The sequence below is a fragment of the Lepidochelys olivacea genome (genome assembly GCF_965140295.1).
Source record: "Lepidochelys olivacea isolate rLepOli2 genome assembly, chromosome: 2".
Taxonomy (NCBI): domain Eukaryota; kingdom Metazoa; phylum Chordata; order Testudines; family Cheloniidae; genus Lepidochelys; species Lepidochelys olivacea.
Genome location: NC_140412.1, coordinates 256,049,613 through 256,068,065, shown reverse-complemented (window position 1 = coordinate 256,068,065; position 18,453 = coordinate 256,049,613). Strand labels below are relative to the sequence as shown.

Below are 18,453 nucleotides of genomic sequence, written 5' to 3'. Positions count from 1 at the left end.
ACAATTTTTTACCTCTAGGAAATGAAAAATTGCTTCTGCCGTGTGATGTAAAACAGACTTTAAAGAGAATATTGCACTTCAGATTTCAATCCATAATCAAATTGTCACTCAGATCAGACATTTTGACAGTTTGTTAATTGAGACAAGCTTGCACAGATACTCTACTAAGTAATAATGTCTCAAAGCCTACATATGTGCAAAAATATGTGTACCAGTGCAAAGAAATGTTTTTTGTGCTTGTTATTAATATTATTTATTACTATTTATTATTTGTATTACCACAGGACCTTGGACCAGGATTCCATTATGTTAGGTCAGGGGTGGGCAAACTACAGCCCAGGGGCCGCATCCAGCCCTCCAGGCGTTTTAATCCGGCCCTCAAGCTCCTGCCAGGGAGTGGAGTCGAGGACTTGCCCCACGCTGCGCAGCTCCCAGAAGCAAAGGCATGTCCCCCCTCCAGCTCCTACGCATAGGGGCAGCCAGGGAGCTCCGCATGCTGCCCCCGCCCCAAGCACCACTCCTGCAGCTCCCATTGGCTGGGAACCACAGTCAATGGGAGCTGCAGGGGTTGTGCCTGTGGACATGGCAACACGTAGAGCCGCCTGGCCATGCCGCCGTGTAGGAGCCACTGCTTGTAGGAGCTGCTTGACCCAGAGCTTGCACCACTGACCCCCCTCCCATACTCCAACCCCCTGCCCCAGCCCTGATCCCCTTCCTGCCCTCCAAACCCCTCAGTCCCAGCCCAGAGCACCCTCCTGCACCCCCAACCCTTCATCCCCACCCCTATCCCAGAGCCCGCAATCCCAGCCGGAGCCCTCACCCCCCCTGCATCCCAACCCCCAATTTCATGAGCATTCATGGCCTGCCATAAAATTTCCATACCCAGATGTGGCCCTCGGGCCAAAAGGTTTGCCCCTGTGCTAGGTGCTGTACAAACACAGAACAAAAAGATGGTCCTTGCAATATATGGGCCTAATCCTGGGCCTGTAAATTTCTAACATTAAGACAAAAAAAACCCAGACCAGCCACACCAGTCCCATAGTGCCACCTCCTGCATTCTTCAGGGAGAACACAATGATGGGAATTCAGAGTGGATCTAAAGAAATTATCAGAATTAGACCTACAAGGAGGGTATTAGCTGCTCTTCTCTCAGAAGTGTCACCTGCTAGCTGATTTACAAAGCACAAATGGTGACAATGCCAGAAAGGAGCATGTATCCTGCCTTTCTGACCAAAGATAAGCAATTCCAGTAGTGTCTGTATGTCAGTGAGAAAACAGATTTTTCTTTTTACCATTAATACATAAGTGAGGCATGAGTACAAAGCAAATCCTTCTATTGTTACTCGCTCATATTGAACTTTGGTGGGAACAGAAGCTGCAGGTGTTCCATTTCAAAGGATTAATTGCATCAGTTTACTGAACATCAGAAGCACAATTAAATCCATTTGCTGTATTAACTTCTCTAGGTTAGACCTGTAGCTTGTTTCATGGATCACACTCTAGTTGCATATTAGTGTTTCCAAAAATAATCTATATTCCTACCTCTGGAATTTTAATCAGACCCCCTAGTCATTAGTTTACTTTAGAGCAGCATGTTCCAGTGGATAGCACACAAGACTGAAAGTCAGGAAAGTTGGTTTCTGTTCCCAGTTCGGCTACTGACCTACTGTGTGACTTTGAGCACTAAGTCACTGTGCCTCTATGTCTCTTCCTTATTTGTGTTTTTCTATTTAGACTGTAAAGTTACTGCTACCAGACATTATTGCCTCATATAGACTTTAATATACTTTAAATGCCTTTTTATTTAATAGGTAGATGCACATCTGTTAGAGTAGAACCTAAATTTAACTTTCAAGACATGCTGTCAAGGCTATTGTTTATGCAGCATATAGTCAAGTTGTGCAATACACGTTCACAAGTGGTCAATGAGTCAAATACTGGTGTTTGATTTTAGAAAGGGCTGGGTAACTTTATGACCATTAATAATGTTTGTATCTAATGCCAGCTAAAACTATTAGGTCAATCAAATCTCATGCTTCATTGTATAAACGGATAGCCTGAGGGTGTGGAGAAGGATACCGGTTTCCCCCACAACTCAGAGCAGCATTGCAAAATCGGCCAAGTGCATTATGGGAGGAGGAGCTCACTTTCCTCCAAAGCATCAAGTATCAGTCATTCTTGGAGACAGATTATCAAATTAGCGTACCAAAGGTGTGATCCATGTGACAACTTTTATGAGTCATATGCTCTCTTCCAGTGTCAGTAGCAGGGAGCTTACCTACAGGAAGGATCCACATCTCCTGATCAGCAGCTGTTTTGTCTTATCATCCTCTTGGTAATGTAAGATAGACAGTATGGCAGATTAGGCAGGGAGCAGGCCTGCGTGTCACAAGTGTGCTGAGGATCCCTAAAGAATAATGAGGCTTGGCAGAATTCGATTTTTTTTAAATATAATTTTGACAGATAATATTGATATTTATTTTTAATTTTTATTTATTTTAATTTTCCCAGTTGAGCAAAATTATGAGTTTTAAACATTTTTTATATTTAATCAATTTAAATTTTCACAACTGTGGGAAATTATGGGGGAAACTGACTATAGGGGGTCAGACAATAATTATTTAATCACAGTAGACATAGAGATTCAAAAAATTAAAGCTTTATAACAGTTGGAACACAAACTGTCAACGTCACGTGTGTGATACAGTGTACAAACCCCACATTGGTGAAGAAAGGGTTAAGAAGCAACTCTGTGCCCAGAAAGGCCCACCCAGACACCTGTGCTGGGCATGCTCACAGTACAGACTGAGATCAAACGGGAGCAGCTCAGCTTAGTCCGGTTGGACGGAACAGGGGAGCAGTTTTGTGTTGTAGGCTCCTGCCAAGAAGCTGCTGAAGCACCAAGCTGCCCCAGGCCTTTTTGTCACAGAGGTCAACAAGACGTGACAAGACTCTGACAAGACGTTCCCATCCCTGAAGCACTAGACTACACCCAGGTAAAAAAGCCATACTCGACTACCTAGATATCAACCCCAAGACGTTCCGCCAGAGGTTTTGCAAAGACAGTAACTGCCTGGAACCCTGCCCCAGGTGGTGGGCCAACAATTGAAGAACCAGTGTTGGCGCTGGTTAGATCCATAAAAACAGACGTGACACAGATGGTGGAAATGATCATGCTAGAACAATTCACCCAGATTCTCCCAACCAAGGTGAAGGAGTGGGTAAAGCACCATTGGCTGTCAACACTGGCAGAGACCATGATCCTAATGGAAAATTATGTGTCCACAGAGGGTCCAGCCTCACTAATGCCAAGGGAAGGGACTCCTGGAAACAAGACTCTGACCCCTAATGAGGGCCGGGCAAGGAGGGAAGACCAAGGACAGCTAAACTGGCTGTTACCCTTTGGGGTGCCCCCGGATGCAGGGAGCAACCTCACCACAAAGGTGGAATGGGGGCGGGATCGGGGCCCTTGAAGAGGGGGATACGCCCCACAAGGAGGACCCACTGCCCCAGAGGTGGACCAAATAATACTGACCCCAAAGGGCAATTTCTTTGAGTGTGGACAGGAGGGGCATTTCAGGCAGGAGCACCCCTTTATGAACTGCAATTATGGGCAAGCATGGACGGCAGATACCCAAGGCCAGAAATGGGGCACAACTAATATGCTGCTGCCAGTACATGTCAATGGCATCACAGTGACGGGCCTGGTGGACTCTGGATGTAGTTAGACCATCGTCCAGACAAGCCTGGTGGAGTTCCCTGACAAGCCAGGGGCCCCTATCTAACTCTAACACATCCACAGGGATATGCAGTCCTACCTCATATGACAAAAGTGCAACTTAAAGTAGAGGGCCACACAGATTTGCTGAGTCAGCTTAATGACCACCTTGCCCTACCCAGTAATATTGGGACGAGACTGGAGATAGTTTGGAGAACTCCTACAGCAGTGGAACAAAGAACCCCGGCAGAGGTCGACCCAAACCCAAGAACGAGGGGTCTTATGGGACAGGACAAGGTGAAAGGTCCTGGCAGGGGTCGCTCAGGCCAGCCAGGAACACTGGCCCAACAGCCCACTAGTCCGAGGACATCCAAGGAAGCAAGCCATGATTGGCTACCTTTAGAGGAAGACTTCATGCAGGAACAAAGGGAGGAAAAGACTCTGAGCTGCACTTGGGAGTAGGTAGCTGTCCTGAAGGGGGAAGAGGATAAAACCCAATAGGCAAAGCAGTGGCCACACTTCAAGCTCTGCAATGAATGGCTATACTGAGTGATGAGAGACACCCAATCCCAGGAAAAATGGCACCAACTGCAGGTACCAAAAAAGTTCTGCCAGAGGCTACTACACCTAGCCCACTCGGTGCTGTGTGCCAGGCACTTGGGGAGAGAAAAGCTGCTGGAGAGGGTGGCATGTAGGTTCTTCTGGCTGGACATCCACCAAGAAGTGCACAATTTCTATGCCTTGTGTCCTGAATGCCAGTTGGCAGGACCCAAAGGGAGGTCTAAGGCCCCCCTGATTCCACTCCCGGTGGTGGGTGTACCCTTCAAATGGGTAGGGGTGTATTTATTGGGACCTTTGAGAAGAATGCATTGGGATTCTGTTATATACTGGTGATAGTAGAGTAAGCCACATGGTATCCCGAAGCCGTCCCACTGTGCACCTATGGTAGTAAATGAGCTCATGAAGGTCTTTGCGAGGGCTGGGATACCAAAGGAAATAACTTTTTATAAGACTCACAATAACAGAAAACATAGAATCATAGAAATGTAGTGCTGGAAGGGACCTCGAGAAGTGATCGAGTCCAGACCCCTGTGCTCAGGTACGACCAAGTAAACTTAACCATCCCTGACAGGTGTTTCTCCAACCCATTCTTAAAAACCTCCAATGATGGTGTCATAAATATAAAGGGAAGGGTAACCACCTTTCTGTATACAGAACTATAATATTCCTCCTGGCCAGAGGCAAAACCCTTTCACCTGTAAAGGGTTAAGAAGCTAGGATAACCTCACTGGCACCTGACCAAAATGACCAATGAGGAGACAAGTTACTTTCAAAGCTGGAGCGGGGGGAACAAAGGGTCTGTCTGTCTGTGTGATGCTTTTGCTGGGAGCAGATCAGGAATGCTCTTCAGAACTCCTGTAAAAAGTTAGTAAGCAATCTAGCTAGAAATGTGTTAGATTTTCTTTTGTTTAAATGGCTGGTATATAAGCTGTGCTGAATGGAATGTATATTCCTGTTTTTTGTGTCTTTTTGTAACTTAAGGTTTTGCCTAGAGGGATTCTCTATGTTTTGAATCTGATTACCCTGTAAGGTATTTACCATCCTGATTTTATAGAGGTGATTCTTTTACTTTTTCTTTAATTAAAATTCTTCTTTTAAGACCCTGATTGCTTTTTCATTATTCTTAAGATCCAAGGGTTTGGGTCTGTGTTCACCTATGCAAATTGGTGAGGATTTTTATCGAGCCTTCCTCAGGAAACAGCGTGTAGGGCTTGCGGGGGGATATTTTTGGGAGGGAAGACATCTCCAAGTGGGCTCTTTTCCTGTTCTTTGTTTAATATGCTTGGTGGTGACAGCATAGGGTTCAAGGACAAGGGAAAGTCTGTACCTTGAGGAAGTTTTTAACCTAAGCTGGTAAGAATAAGCTTAGGGGGTCTTTCATGCAGGTCCTCACATCTGTACCCTAGAGTTCAGAGTGGGGAAGGAACCTTGACAGATGGGTATTCCACAGCTTCCCTTGGAATCCTTTCCCAAAACTTAAGTACCCTAACAGAAAGTTTTTCTTAATATCTAACCTAAATCTACATTCCTGCACATTAAGCCCATTGCTTCTTGACCTCTCTTCAGTGGACATGGAGAACAATTGTTCACTGTCCTCTTTATAACAGCTCTTAACATATTTGAATACTGTTATCATGTCTCCAATCAGTCTTCTTTTCTTAAGACTAGATATGCCCAGTTTTTTTAACCTTTCCTCATAGGTCAGGTTTTCTAAACCTTTTATTATTTTTGTTGCTCTTCCCTTGACTCTCTGCAATTTGTCCACATCTTTCCTAAAGTGTGTTGCCCAGAACTCAACACATTACTCCAGCAGAGGCCTCACCAGTGCTGAGGAGAGTGGGACAGTTACCTCCCGTGTCTTACATACAACGCTCCTGTTAAGACACACTAAAATATTAGGATTTCTGCAACTGCATCACATTGCTGGCTCATGTTCAATTTGCGATCCACTATAAATCCTACACCCTTTTCAGCAGTACTACCACTTAGCCAATTATTCCCATTTTGTATTTGTGCTTCCTGAGTGAAGTACTTTGCACTTATCTTTACTGAACTTCATTTGTTGAATTCAGACCAAATCTCTAATGTTTCATAGTCATTTTGAATTTTAATCCTGTCCTATAAAGTGATTGCAAACCCTCCCAACTTGGTATCATCCACAGATTTTAGAAGGATACTCTCCATTCCATAATCCAAGTAATTAATGAAAATAGTACCAGCCCTAGAAAGGACCCTAGGTATAGTATCAGCCCTTGGAAGGACCCATGTGGGACCCCACAAGATATGTCCTCCCTGTTTGACAGTGAACCTTTAATAACTACTCTTTCAGTATAGTCTTTCAACCAATTGTGCACCCACTTTATAGTAATTTCATCTAGACCACATTTTCCTAGTTTGCTTATAAGAATGTCATGTGGGAACTGTGCAAAAGCCTTACTAATACTTCACACTTCTAACACATTTCATCAATAGACTCATAAACTTTAAGGTCAGAAGGGACCATCATGATCATCTAGTCTGACCTCCTGCACATTGCAGGCCACAGAAGCTCACCCACCCACTCCTGTAATAGACTCCTAACCTCTGGCTGAGTTACTGAAGTCCTCAAATCACGATTTAAAGACTTCAAGTTACAGAGAATCCACCATTTACACTAGTTTAAACCTGCAAGTGAGCCAGGCCCCATGCTGCAGAGGAAGGTGAAAAAACCCCAGTCTCTCCCAATCTGACCCAAGGGAAAATTCCTTCCTAACCCCAACTATGGCAATCAGTTAGATCCTGAGAATGTGGGCAAGACCCACCAGCCAGATACCTGGGAAAAAATTCTCTGTAGTAACTCAGAGCCCTCCCCATCTAGTGTCCCATCTCCGGATATTTGCTGCTAGCAGCTGCACATCAGCTACATGCCCTTGTAGGCAGTCTCATCATACCATCCCCTCCATAAACTTATCAAGCTCAGTCTTGAAGCCAGTTAGGTGTTTTGCCCCCACTGCTCCCCTGGAAAGGCTGTTTCATAGGTCTCAGAATGTTTTACAAAGGAGAGCAGGTAAAATTTCTCCCCATTTTACACACAGAATAACTGAAAGGCAGGAAAATTAAATGAGGTAGAGCCAAGACCAGATTCCAGAATTTCCAACTCTTGACTCCCAAGCCTATACCTTATCTACTGGAGCATGCAGCCCCTATGGTTCACAGTTTACAGTCCCAGGTGCACACACACTGAAAGGAGATTGATGTGCACAAGTTTCTTCGTTGTGAATCTTACCTACTTTTTAAAGATATTTCGCAAAGATGCAACAATTAGATTGGGAGGGCTGAGTGGAAAATGCATAGAATAATCCTGAATGTAAAGTCTGGATGGAATTATTTTCATGACCGATCAACATGATGGCGTTCCTTTAAAATTTAAGATTACTACATAAACCAATATCATCCAATCCTTTGTTCACCTGACTGTTTTGTTCAATGGTGTTTTGTACTTCACTGTGTTTTTTGGCAAAGATTCAATTGCTCAACCTTAAGTAAACATTACCTTCAATTGAACAGTTCTTGTCATTAAATGTTTTCTGAAGTTCAGTACACACCGAATGTATCTTAAAACAAGTTGATCGAAATCTACAACTCTGCATGCACCAAGCAGTGAAGGGGGCTGCTATACGTACCAAAAAGTTATTATTTCACTTAGGAACATTTTAAATGTTGCGAACTTGATTTTCTTCTTTGCAAACATAATGAAGGACGTCTCTTGCTTCTGCCTATTGTCTTCCTTGTGGAAACAGATGGTGCAAACTTACAAATATATCTGTGGTATTTTCTCAGTGACTCATACAGCAGAGCAACAGGATTCAGACTGTGACAGGCAGCCAACCAAGATGGATGTAAGCTTACTTGAGGAGCAGTATGACTGTATAAAACAGAAGCAAAAGCTGCAAACACACATTATTGTGTTTAAAACAGGTATGCTTCAGATTCATAGGCCAAACCTGACAAATGTAGAGGGGTAAAGGGAACTCCTTTAAGTCTTCATTAACTTAAGATACTTTTGAATGCTTATGCACAGCTTGCAAGGAAAGCACAAAGTGGACTGCTTTCATGTTGCGGATGTCTTTGTTTCTTTGTTAATTCCACTGAAAAGTAGTCTAATGGTTAACAAATATATTAGAAGAGGAAGCAGTGAAACACTTTTTAATGTTTGTTTGAGGTGATTTTATGTATTTTAAGATAGTGTTATGTAAGTTGCATGCAATTCTTGATATCACAAATGTTAATTTTCACACGTACTAATTAATTAGTGTTAATTGACGATAATATTTGCAGCATATAGCTCTTGTCAGATTTCTGCTTTCCTTAATGCTTCCATATGGTTAACCTAACAATACCGTCTTGCACCTTTTGTTCTTCCTGTTTTAACCTGTTCCATGAAGCCTGTCCTAAAAGACTAACCAAGGCAGCAGCAAAAATCAAATGCCTAGCAGAAGTTAGGCTTTAGTTTAAAATGAGCTAAATTATACTTGGAATCACCGGCATAACTTTAATGTGCTAGCTTCAGACAGAGATGTGCCTGGTGGAAGTGGTTTCACTGTATATTATTTTGAATATGAGCCCACAGGAAAACAAATGACATGTGACACTTAGCTGCCACATCAGACGGGTTTTGGTATAACCAGTATTAGCAACATTTTTAAAGTTTATATTAGAATACTGTTTACAAATATTATATTGCTTTGCTTCTCTTTTCTTTCTAAGCTGATCGGAAGAGCCATGAAACTAAACAAAATAATTTAAGTTTCTTTAGTTAAATAGTTGCAACATGAATAGAATTAATGTGATTTAACAGAGTTTAGTGTTTATTTCAGAGGTGAGTAAAATAAACCTGATGAACTCATAAGCCCCAAACCTGTGTCCAAACCAAATTTGGTGTGTGTCAAAATAATTTAGCCTATTTCTTACTTTACATTTTCCTGTGCATTCTTCTGCAGTTCTGGATTCTGGCTGGATGTAGAAGTGCTGAAAAAATTATAAATTAAATAATAATATGTAATAGATGCAGTTCTATATCTCCTTTCATCCAAGGGCATTGAAACATAAATATTAATTAACTCCATGAAGAGGAAAAGTATATACATACAGAAGAACCAGTTTATCCAACAATACAAAACAGTCTAGGAGGGGAAGTGAAATGCACTGTATCCAAATGAAATTCCAGAAAGACTGCAAATAAATTGACTGTAATTATATGAGTTAAAATTTGGCCAGCACACCAAAACACAATCATTCAGACACAGGAAACTGTTGATGGAATAACTTTTGAGAGGGCAGCAAATTTATATTACAGAGGATGGCTACACAGGTGGCTCTGTTCCTTTTTCTCTGAGAGATCCCAGGTGGTAACATTGGGTAACTTCTTCTGTCTAAGAGCACTCTCCAGCAGGGTACTAAGCTTTTATTTAATATTTATGTTACAGTAGTTCCTAGATGCACCAATCAGGTACTAGACACTATACAGAGGCACACACCCTTACTAAGCTTTCTTGTTTGACATATATATAGGGCTATTAGGAGGGTTAGTGTTACTGCTTGAGGCACCTTTAAAGTTCCTTTGCTGCATGGATTTTGGCAGGGCTGAGGTTCTGGTTCCATGTTTTTAAGGTTAACAAACTGGGGAGCTTATTGAATACCCAATTGCTTATGAGTATTCAGGTAGCAGTAATTTCCATCCGTGCATGGAAAGATTGCTGCATTCTTTTTCAAATGTGGACCTTGCCACAATTATCCACACCTTTGCTACCTTGAGGATGGGTTCTGCTACTCTCCATAAGGTTACATATTCCAGCCACCAAAACACAGCTGCTAGAGCAAAAGGAGGCAACCTACTTAGCAAGCAGTGTTTTGCACCGACAGCAAAGTACCCCGACAGGCGATCTCCATGGTAATCAGATGATTTCCAGGAGAAGTTTAAGTGTGGGATTTTCAAAGGAGCATACAAGAGTTAGGCTCCCAAATCCCACTGTAGTTCAGTGAAAGTTGGGCACTTAACTCCCTTATGACACTTTGAAAATCCCAAAATAAACAACATTTATTATGTTGCCCAATAAATCCCTAAATTGTATGGATCCTGCCTATTTGTTCCACGACACACTCATAAGAAAATTAGGGAAATGTCTAGCTGAGATTACTATCATGTAGGTACACAACTGGTTGAAAAACCGCACTCAGAGAATAGTTATCAATGGTATTCTGTCAAAGCAGGAGGGCATATCTAGAGGGTTCTCAGAGCGGTCTGTCTGTCAATAAGTACTATTCAATATTTTCATTGATGACTTTGATAATGGAGCAGAGTATGCTTATAAAATTTGCAGATGACACCAAGCTGTGAGAAATTACTAGCCCTTTGGAGGGCAGGATTAAAATTCAAAAGGACTTTGAATAATTGGAAAATTGATCTGAAATCAACAAGATAAAATTCAATACACATAAGTGTGAAGTACTTTACTTAAAAAGGAAGGACAAATCAAATGCAGAACCACAAAATGGAGAATAACTGGCTTGGCAGTAGGATTGCTCCAAAGGATCTGGGGGCTATAGTGGATCACAAATAGAATATAAACCAATGATGTATTGCTGTTGCAAAAAGGTTAATATCCTTCTGGAGTGTATTAACAAGAGTGTTGTATGTAAGACATGAGAGGTAATTGTCTCATAGACTTTAAGGCCAGAAGGGACCATTGTGATCATCTATCCTAATCTCTGCACATCACAGGCCACAGAACCTCACCTACCCACTCCTATAACAGACCCAACTGTCCCGCTCTACTCAGCACTGGAGAGGTCTCAACTGGACTACTATGTCCAGTTTTGGGCAACACATTTTAGGAAAGATGTGGACAAATGGGAGAGAGTCCAGAGAAGAGCAACAAAAATAATAAAAGGTTTGTAAAACCTGACCTATGAGGAAAGGTTAAAAAAACTGGGCATATCTAGTCTTAACAAAGAAGAGTTATTGGGGACTTCATAACAGTTTTCAAATATGTTAAGGGCTGTTATAAAGAGGACAGTGATCAGTTGTTCTCCATGTCCACTGAAAAGAGGTCAAGAAGAAATGGGCTTAATCTGCAAGAAGGTAGATTTAAGTTAGATATTAGGAAAAACTTTCTAGCTATAAGGGCAATTAAGTACCGGAATAGGTTACCAAGGGAGGTTGTGCAATCCCCATCATTTGAGGTTTTTAAGAACAAGTTGGACAAACACCTGTCAGGGATGATCTCGGTTTATTTGGTCCTGCCTCAGCATGGGGTATGGACTAGATGACCTCTCAAGGTCTCTTCCAGCCTTTTATTTCAATGATTATATTTGAGACTGCCTCTCTTCCCATGATAATAAAGTAATTGTGATCATCCAAAACTTCCTCCTGGTTTAGTCGGGATGGGACTGGCAGAAAGACATTCTGTGATGAGTCTTGGCTCTAGATGGTCACTTCCCACCTCTGTTGGCCCAAGCCCTGATCTGGTGACTTTTAGAACACTTCTAGATTTACTGGTTCTCCCAGGTTTTCAACTAGTGAGTAAGTGGGGGAGTCATCTGATAATGTAACTTTCTTCTGTTCCTTCCCGTGACACACACAGTGACACTTCAGTCTCCTTCTGATATTCAGGAACAAGAGGTGGCTGGCTTTGAAAATCTTCACTCAGGGGAAGAATAGGCCAATAAATTCATTATTTATCGTAGACTGCGAAATGAAAGTGTTGCTTACTCTGGGAATTAGTCTGAGAGTGGCACCCAAAGTATACAGTAGGAGACAGTCACATACAATAAGCATATGCCTATAGAAAGCTTCTTCAGAGAGTTTCTAAAGCTCCTGTGAAACGTGATTAACCTATGTCACTCAGAAACCTTGAAAAATGTAAAGACCCTGCAATCATAGTTCCTTTATTATGAAAGTGCAAGTGAAAAGGCCTAAACAATAAATACACTTGCAATAAAACCATTATATGCACTTGTTAAATAGAAAAAAAGTTCTATTCAGTGCAAGAAGATTTAAATAAAGAACTTACCTTGGAACTTTGGAGAGTATGTAATAAACTGCTAATATAACTTACTGCATAACCTCCACAGTTCTGATCACTACTGAGTTCTATGGACTACTGCAGATCCTGAATGTGGGAAAGTGGCATGGCATGTGTATCTTCAAAGCAAAAACTTTACACCCTCTCTCTGTTTATGTTCAGAGAGAAGAACTTTTAAAAGAAGTATCTTGAAAAAAATAGAGTGTTTTGTTGTTTTGAGTACTACCAGTGAAACAGGTGGATCTGACATACCTTCAAGTATTTCATTGTAAAGACCATTACACCAAAGGAAAACCAATTACAATATTTGTAAAAACACAATCCTGTTCTCTTTCAACAACACTACTTTGATTTCAAATCCAAGGCTGAAAGGTCTCATTGCACTATCTAGTGCTGTGATCTATTTTAACTGACTGTTTGGATGCTTTTTTGACAAAATATAATCTACACTCTTCTGTCCCCAAATTTTCCATTTGAATAACCTTCAGACTCTTTACTTCAGCAGACACACCTACTGCTAATCATTACAGTAATATAAGACAAGCACACTGCACAACTCCCATGTTAAACATTTACACCAACTGAAAATACATTTAATGAGAACTTGTAGAGATGTCAGTAGGAGCCATATGTTTTTAAGGGCTCAACTCCTAGGTCATTTTAAATGTATAGCAGACCATGGGTTTTCAGTAGTTTGATTGCTGTATGCTAATAATGCCTTTGCTTTTGCAGTAATTCTGTTCCTTATATCTTGTATGTTACTAACAGTAGTACTTACATAATGCTTTACAAATATTTATTAATGGATCCTCACAACACCTCTCCATGAGATTAGCTAATAAATATTATTCTCTATTTTATAAATGAGAAAACGGAGGCACTGATGTTCAATGACTGGCCCATGGCCTCAGTCAGTGGCAGACACGTTAGGAGAACTCATTCCCAGTCCCTGGTTCAGAAGCTACACCCCGTCATTTTGCTTTAAATAAACACTGTCAAGTTCTTCCGTGACTTTGTCCCCTGTGCAATCTCATTAAATTTGGTGGTGTGCAGGAGTAAAGTCAGGGCAGAAAATGGCTTTAGCTGTCTCATTAACTTGAGGCCACAATATGTGTAATGCTGCTTTCTTGCCACCTACCTGATTTAAAACAAACATGTTTCTGTATTAGGTGACTGTGGAAGGCATTTATTTTCAGCTCCCCTTCTTTGGGTCCGGGAACAGCAAAAAAGGAAATCCATAGATGAGAGAAAAAAACAAGATGGCAGATTCTTTCCATTTCAGCCATTTTGTGCCACTCAGATGACACAAAGTGGCCAGAATTTGGCCCTAAATGGACAGGTGGGAATTTCCTTGGCAGAGGTAAACTGTTTATCTTGACCAGCTAACACATGTTAAAACTACAACTGCCTTGTCTACACTAGAAGTTTACCATGTGATAGTTATGACCTGTCAGCTAACATATGGTCAAAATATATTTTTTCCTAATGTAGATGAATGCACGGTTGGTAATATAAAGCCTATGACACAGTTGTGCAGTTCCAATTCAATCCGGGAGGGGGCAGCAAAGCACACACACACTAGTCCGTTCGTTATGGTATTTTTAATTCGTATGAATAGTTACATCAAAATCATCAAACAAATAGAACATTTGTATCTTTGTGACTACAGATCTATCTTCAGCTGAAGAGATTCCATGTTCATCATAGGAATTCTTGCTCATTGATGATTAAAAATTGAAGATAATCTAATTTATTATTGGGTTTTATGCTAATATCAGTATTTCCTTTATAAGTCTCAATTATTATTTGATTGACTGATGGAGCACCACTTGGGTACTCAGGACTTTGAAACATTTCCCCTCTGCACCCACATACTAAAGGAACTTGCACTCTAATTAGCCACAGAGAAAAAGTGCAGACACATTGACCCCTTAGAGCTCCTAAGGTTGAGTTTGTGGCATGGAAGTTGGATCTTTAATTTTTGCCAATGTAATAATGTAGAAATATGCATTTTCTTCACAGGTGAGAATCAGCCTGTTCCTGGGGAATCAATGGTCAATGGCATTTTAATAAATAAGAAAATAAGGAAACCAAAAGAATTTAAAGAACACATTCCTGTCAGAAAGGTCACACTGGACTTAACTTCCAATGGCAATGTACAAGACAGTTCACCATGGCGTACACACCTGGGAATCCACCGTCTAGTACAAGCTGATTGTCAGAAGGTTCCAAGTGATCTTGCCCATTGCAAGAATGAACAGATTAGTTTTGACAATGAGAGACTGACTGTGAAGGAAAATGTCATGCTGCCATATGAAAAAACACTAACTGCAAGTGAACATTCCACAGTATCACTCGATGAACTGGGAAATTCAAGTATGTTAAACAGTCCCACTGAAGAGAATAGCAACTCCATTTCAGGCATCTGCCAGAAGCCTCCTTTGAAGTCAGTCTCTTCAGCAATTTGGACACACCAACAGATTTCATCCACAAAATGTACACCCATATCCAGCAAACTAAGCTATTACCCTTTCCCTCGGAAAAAAACACCCAGGATCTCAGAAGCTGCAAAAAGACTTGGATTATATGTCTCACCATAAAGAAATTTCAGTAATGTGTAAAGTTTAGTTAAAATTTAAAATAAAATTTCAGTAAACTAATTTTTCAATTCAACTTTTGACTTACTAAGTAAGGGGTCAGTACTTTATATAGTAAGAATTTGCATGGGCCAATCAACATGTTTTAGAAGTTCACAGAGTGAAAAGTCTGTTAAATGAGTTGCAATGTCATAAAGAGTATTGGACAATAAAGAATTTTTATACCTAGAGCAACATCAGGATTATCCATACCCATTTTTGTACCTTCAAATATAGGAACACCTAATGTTAACTCATTTTGCATTGATTCCTTTTTTTCCTTCTAAATCCAAACTACTGATTTTTGAGGGACAAGAATTCTATCATAGTGAGATCACAAATCATTTGAAAAAGCTGTAGCAAAGAGTAGGATTTACAAAAACTGCTGATGAAGCAACTGGACTGGATTTCAGTACTGCATAATTCGATTAGCTGTCTGAACAAGCAACAAATGAAGCAGGTTTTAGAACAACAGTAGCAAGGGTGATTAACGCGTTCTAGTCAACATGAGGTTTTATTATTCATTTACTTCCACAAATTATTTGATTGATTTTCCTGTGTGTATCCTAAAACAGTGAATAAAACCATCATAGCATATTTCTGTTGCTGTCCTTAATGGCATTAAATACAGTAAATATCCAAATGCTTTTCCTATTCATAAATCCCACATGCTGTTAATTGTTTCTTCCAGCTGTGAATTAGAAACACACCTGTGCCTTGTGTTGTTGCTGCCACAGTAAGATGAATTATTCAAGTTGTGATATGGTTTTCAATGAAAGAATTGGTGCTAGCTAACATAAACATACAAGATAAATCAGATGTACAGTATGTACTTCCAAGGGACATGGTGAAGAAACAATTTTTTGGGTCATTCTGAGATGGAATGAGCAAAGCCCTAGAAAATACTGAACACTATGGGGAATTATTTTACAGTGGCCAGGGGATGGACTAGAAAACTTAGAACATCTTTCCATTTCTCACTTCTCATTCTTTGGTACTCTGTGCTAGTAAAAACGTTCTTCACCTTCCAAAATAAGCTATTATGTGCTTCAGTATTAGATTTGGTACTGAGATGTAAACTTTCCATTTGACTTGTTACACAGCCAAAGCTACTAAAGGACTTATCTGTACAGGGAAATTGATCGGCACTTATTTATTAGACTATTAATTTCATATATCTTAGAGCTTTTATAGCTATGCCAGTATAAATCCCACATGTGGGCACCCTATTCTGGAAAAAAAATAACTTTATTCCATAATTATTCTAGAATAAAGTCACACTGATTCTGGAATGGAGAGTCCACACACAGACTGACATAGCTATAGGGGAATACCAGTTGCCTGTCAACTTCCCCTCTAGACAAGTCTTAAAATAAGTTCTGAGTAAGTGGGGCCCCTGCTTTATGAGACAAACTTCAAGGAAATATAGTTTCCTAATAACCAAAATAATATGATAGCACTTTTATATTAAAACTGGTCTATAAATATTAATATACTACACAGAATTAGTTGCTCCAAACTTTTAACAGGATCATCTTAACTGCGCAATATGCTTTGGGATTGGGGGGCGGGAGGGAGAGCTCAGTGGTTTGAGCATTGGCCTGCTAAACCCAGGGTTGTGAGCTCAATCCTTGCGGAGGTCATTTAGGGATCTGGGGCAGAAATTGGGGATTGCTCCTGCTTTAAGCAGGGGGTTGGACTAGATGACTTCCTGAGGTCCCTTCCAACCCTGATAGTCTATGATTCTATGATTTTTGGCCTAGTTCTCCAATCAGTTTACAGTTAGGGATGGTAAAGACAGACGTTAAAGCCGAGGGCAAAAACCTCACACAGTTATCAGTGTTTAAGAGCCTGATCCAGCTAAATTAAATTCAAAGGTGGGATAACCAATGACTTCAATGGTAGTTGGACTGGGCAATAAATTAGCCAGCCTCACACAATAGAAGCCAAGAAATCTCCAGTAATTTATTATTTATTAATGTTTTGATTTTTTAAACAATGATCAATTGAAGACAATCTATTTTTATTAGGTAATAATTAAAAGGCACAGAAAATATAGATGCAGCAAACTCTGAGAGGAGGACATAGCTATGCCAGCATACATTTTAAATGTAGAGCAAGACTTACTCTTTTTAAATTTAAATCTTTGTAGACTTCCTTGCAATTTAGGAAAGGGCAAATTACAACTAGAGACTTTAATATTGTACTTAATACCCTTTTGAGCTGAATGGACAGATCATTTGTCTTGGAGCTTTTATATTAAGTTGTATTCATCTCAATAAGGTATTCTCTTTGAGTTGCAAACACTCCATTGAGATAAACTGGTTGCTCATACCTTAGAGCTATTGAATCAGGCTGTTGGCAGAGATCATGGATTAATTTCTAAGGCCTGGTCTACACTTAATCTTAGGTTGACACAGCTACTGCTCTCAAAGGGTTGAAAAATCCACACATCTGTCTGATATAGTTTTGCCAACCGACCTACAGCAATCCTGGAGTTTGTACAGCGATGGAAAAAATCTGTTCCATTGCTCTAGCCTGTATCTACACTACTATGGCACCATATGCACAGAACCGCATAGCTATGCTGGCATAACCACAGAGCATATATAGCACAGAGCAGCCTACACCAACGGAAGATGCGCCCAAGGTGCCTTCATCCTCTACCCCGGGTTGACTATGCAGAGGACCTGGAACAAGACTTTACATTGTGGGAAGTAATGACCAGACTTACAAAAGACCAAAAACACAGACCCAGAAAAAGATGGCATTTGCTATAGCTTCCTGAAAAAACAAGACCCCAGTTGCCTGGTATTAACTGCCATTTTCAACAAATGCAAACACTTCTACGGTCCTTCCAGCTTCTGAAAGAAGTCCATGACGGTGTTCGTCTACAAGAAAGGCGAGTGAGACAACTCCAGTAACTGGAGACCCATCTCTCTCTATTCCACCATGTACAAACTGTATGCCAGCTGCCTTGGGGCTAGGATCACAGACTGGTCAGTGAATGGAGGAGCCATCAGCTCCATCCAGAAGGGCTTCAAGTCCTGCGAAGGCTGCTATAAACACAACTTTGTCCTTCAGACTGCCAAACACCTGTCAGGGATGGCTCAAGTATAGTTGGTCCTGCCTCAGCACAGGGGGCTGGGATTTGATCACCCCACAATGTCTCTTCCAACCCTGCATTTCTATGATACAGTTGTTAGGGGGCTTATTCCTTCACCCTACTTTCCTGGTCCTTCTCGCATGAATAGAGAGCAACAATACCCGAAGTCCAAAGGTGCAAACAATTCGATGTTTATTGGGGTGAACTTCCAGCAAGCATGATTCCAGTTTCCTTCCTTAGTATCCTCCTTCCCAGCTCTGACACCACAGAGCCTTACACCTGTGTCCCTGTTCCCATTCCTACCCTTAGCCAAACATGATTCCAACTTCCTTACTCCCATTCCCTGTTCCCATTTCCCCCTTTAGCAAA

The 18,453-nt window shown here is 40.9% G+C and overlaps 1 protein-coding gene across 1 annotated transcript in view; it reads left to right on the top strand.

The window, feature by feature from the left end:
• LOC311516087 (uncharacterized protein C9orf152) overlaps positions 1 to 15,575 on the top strand; it is a 29,535-nt gene extending 13,960 nt beyond the window's left edge. The window contains exons 5-6 of the mRNA XM_084619761.1: positions 8,099 to 8,236; positions 14,365 to 15,575. Of these exons, the coding sequence (XP_084475887.1) occupies positions 8,099 to 8,236; positions 14,365 to 14,942 (716 nt within the window). The 3' untranslated portion in view covers positions 14,943 to 15,575. The remainder of the gene's footprint in view (positions 1 to 8,098; positions 8,237 to 14,364) is intronic.
• Positions 15,576 to 18,453: the final 2,878 nt, after the last annotated feature.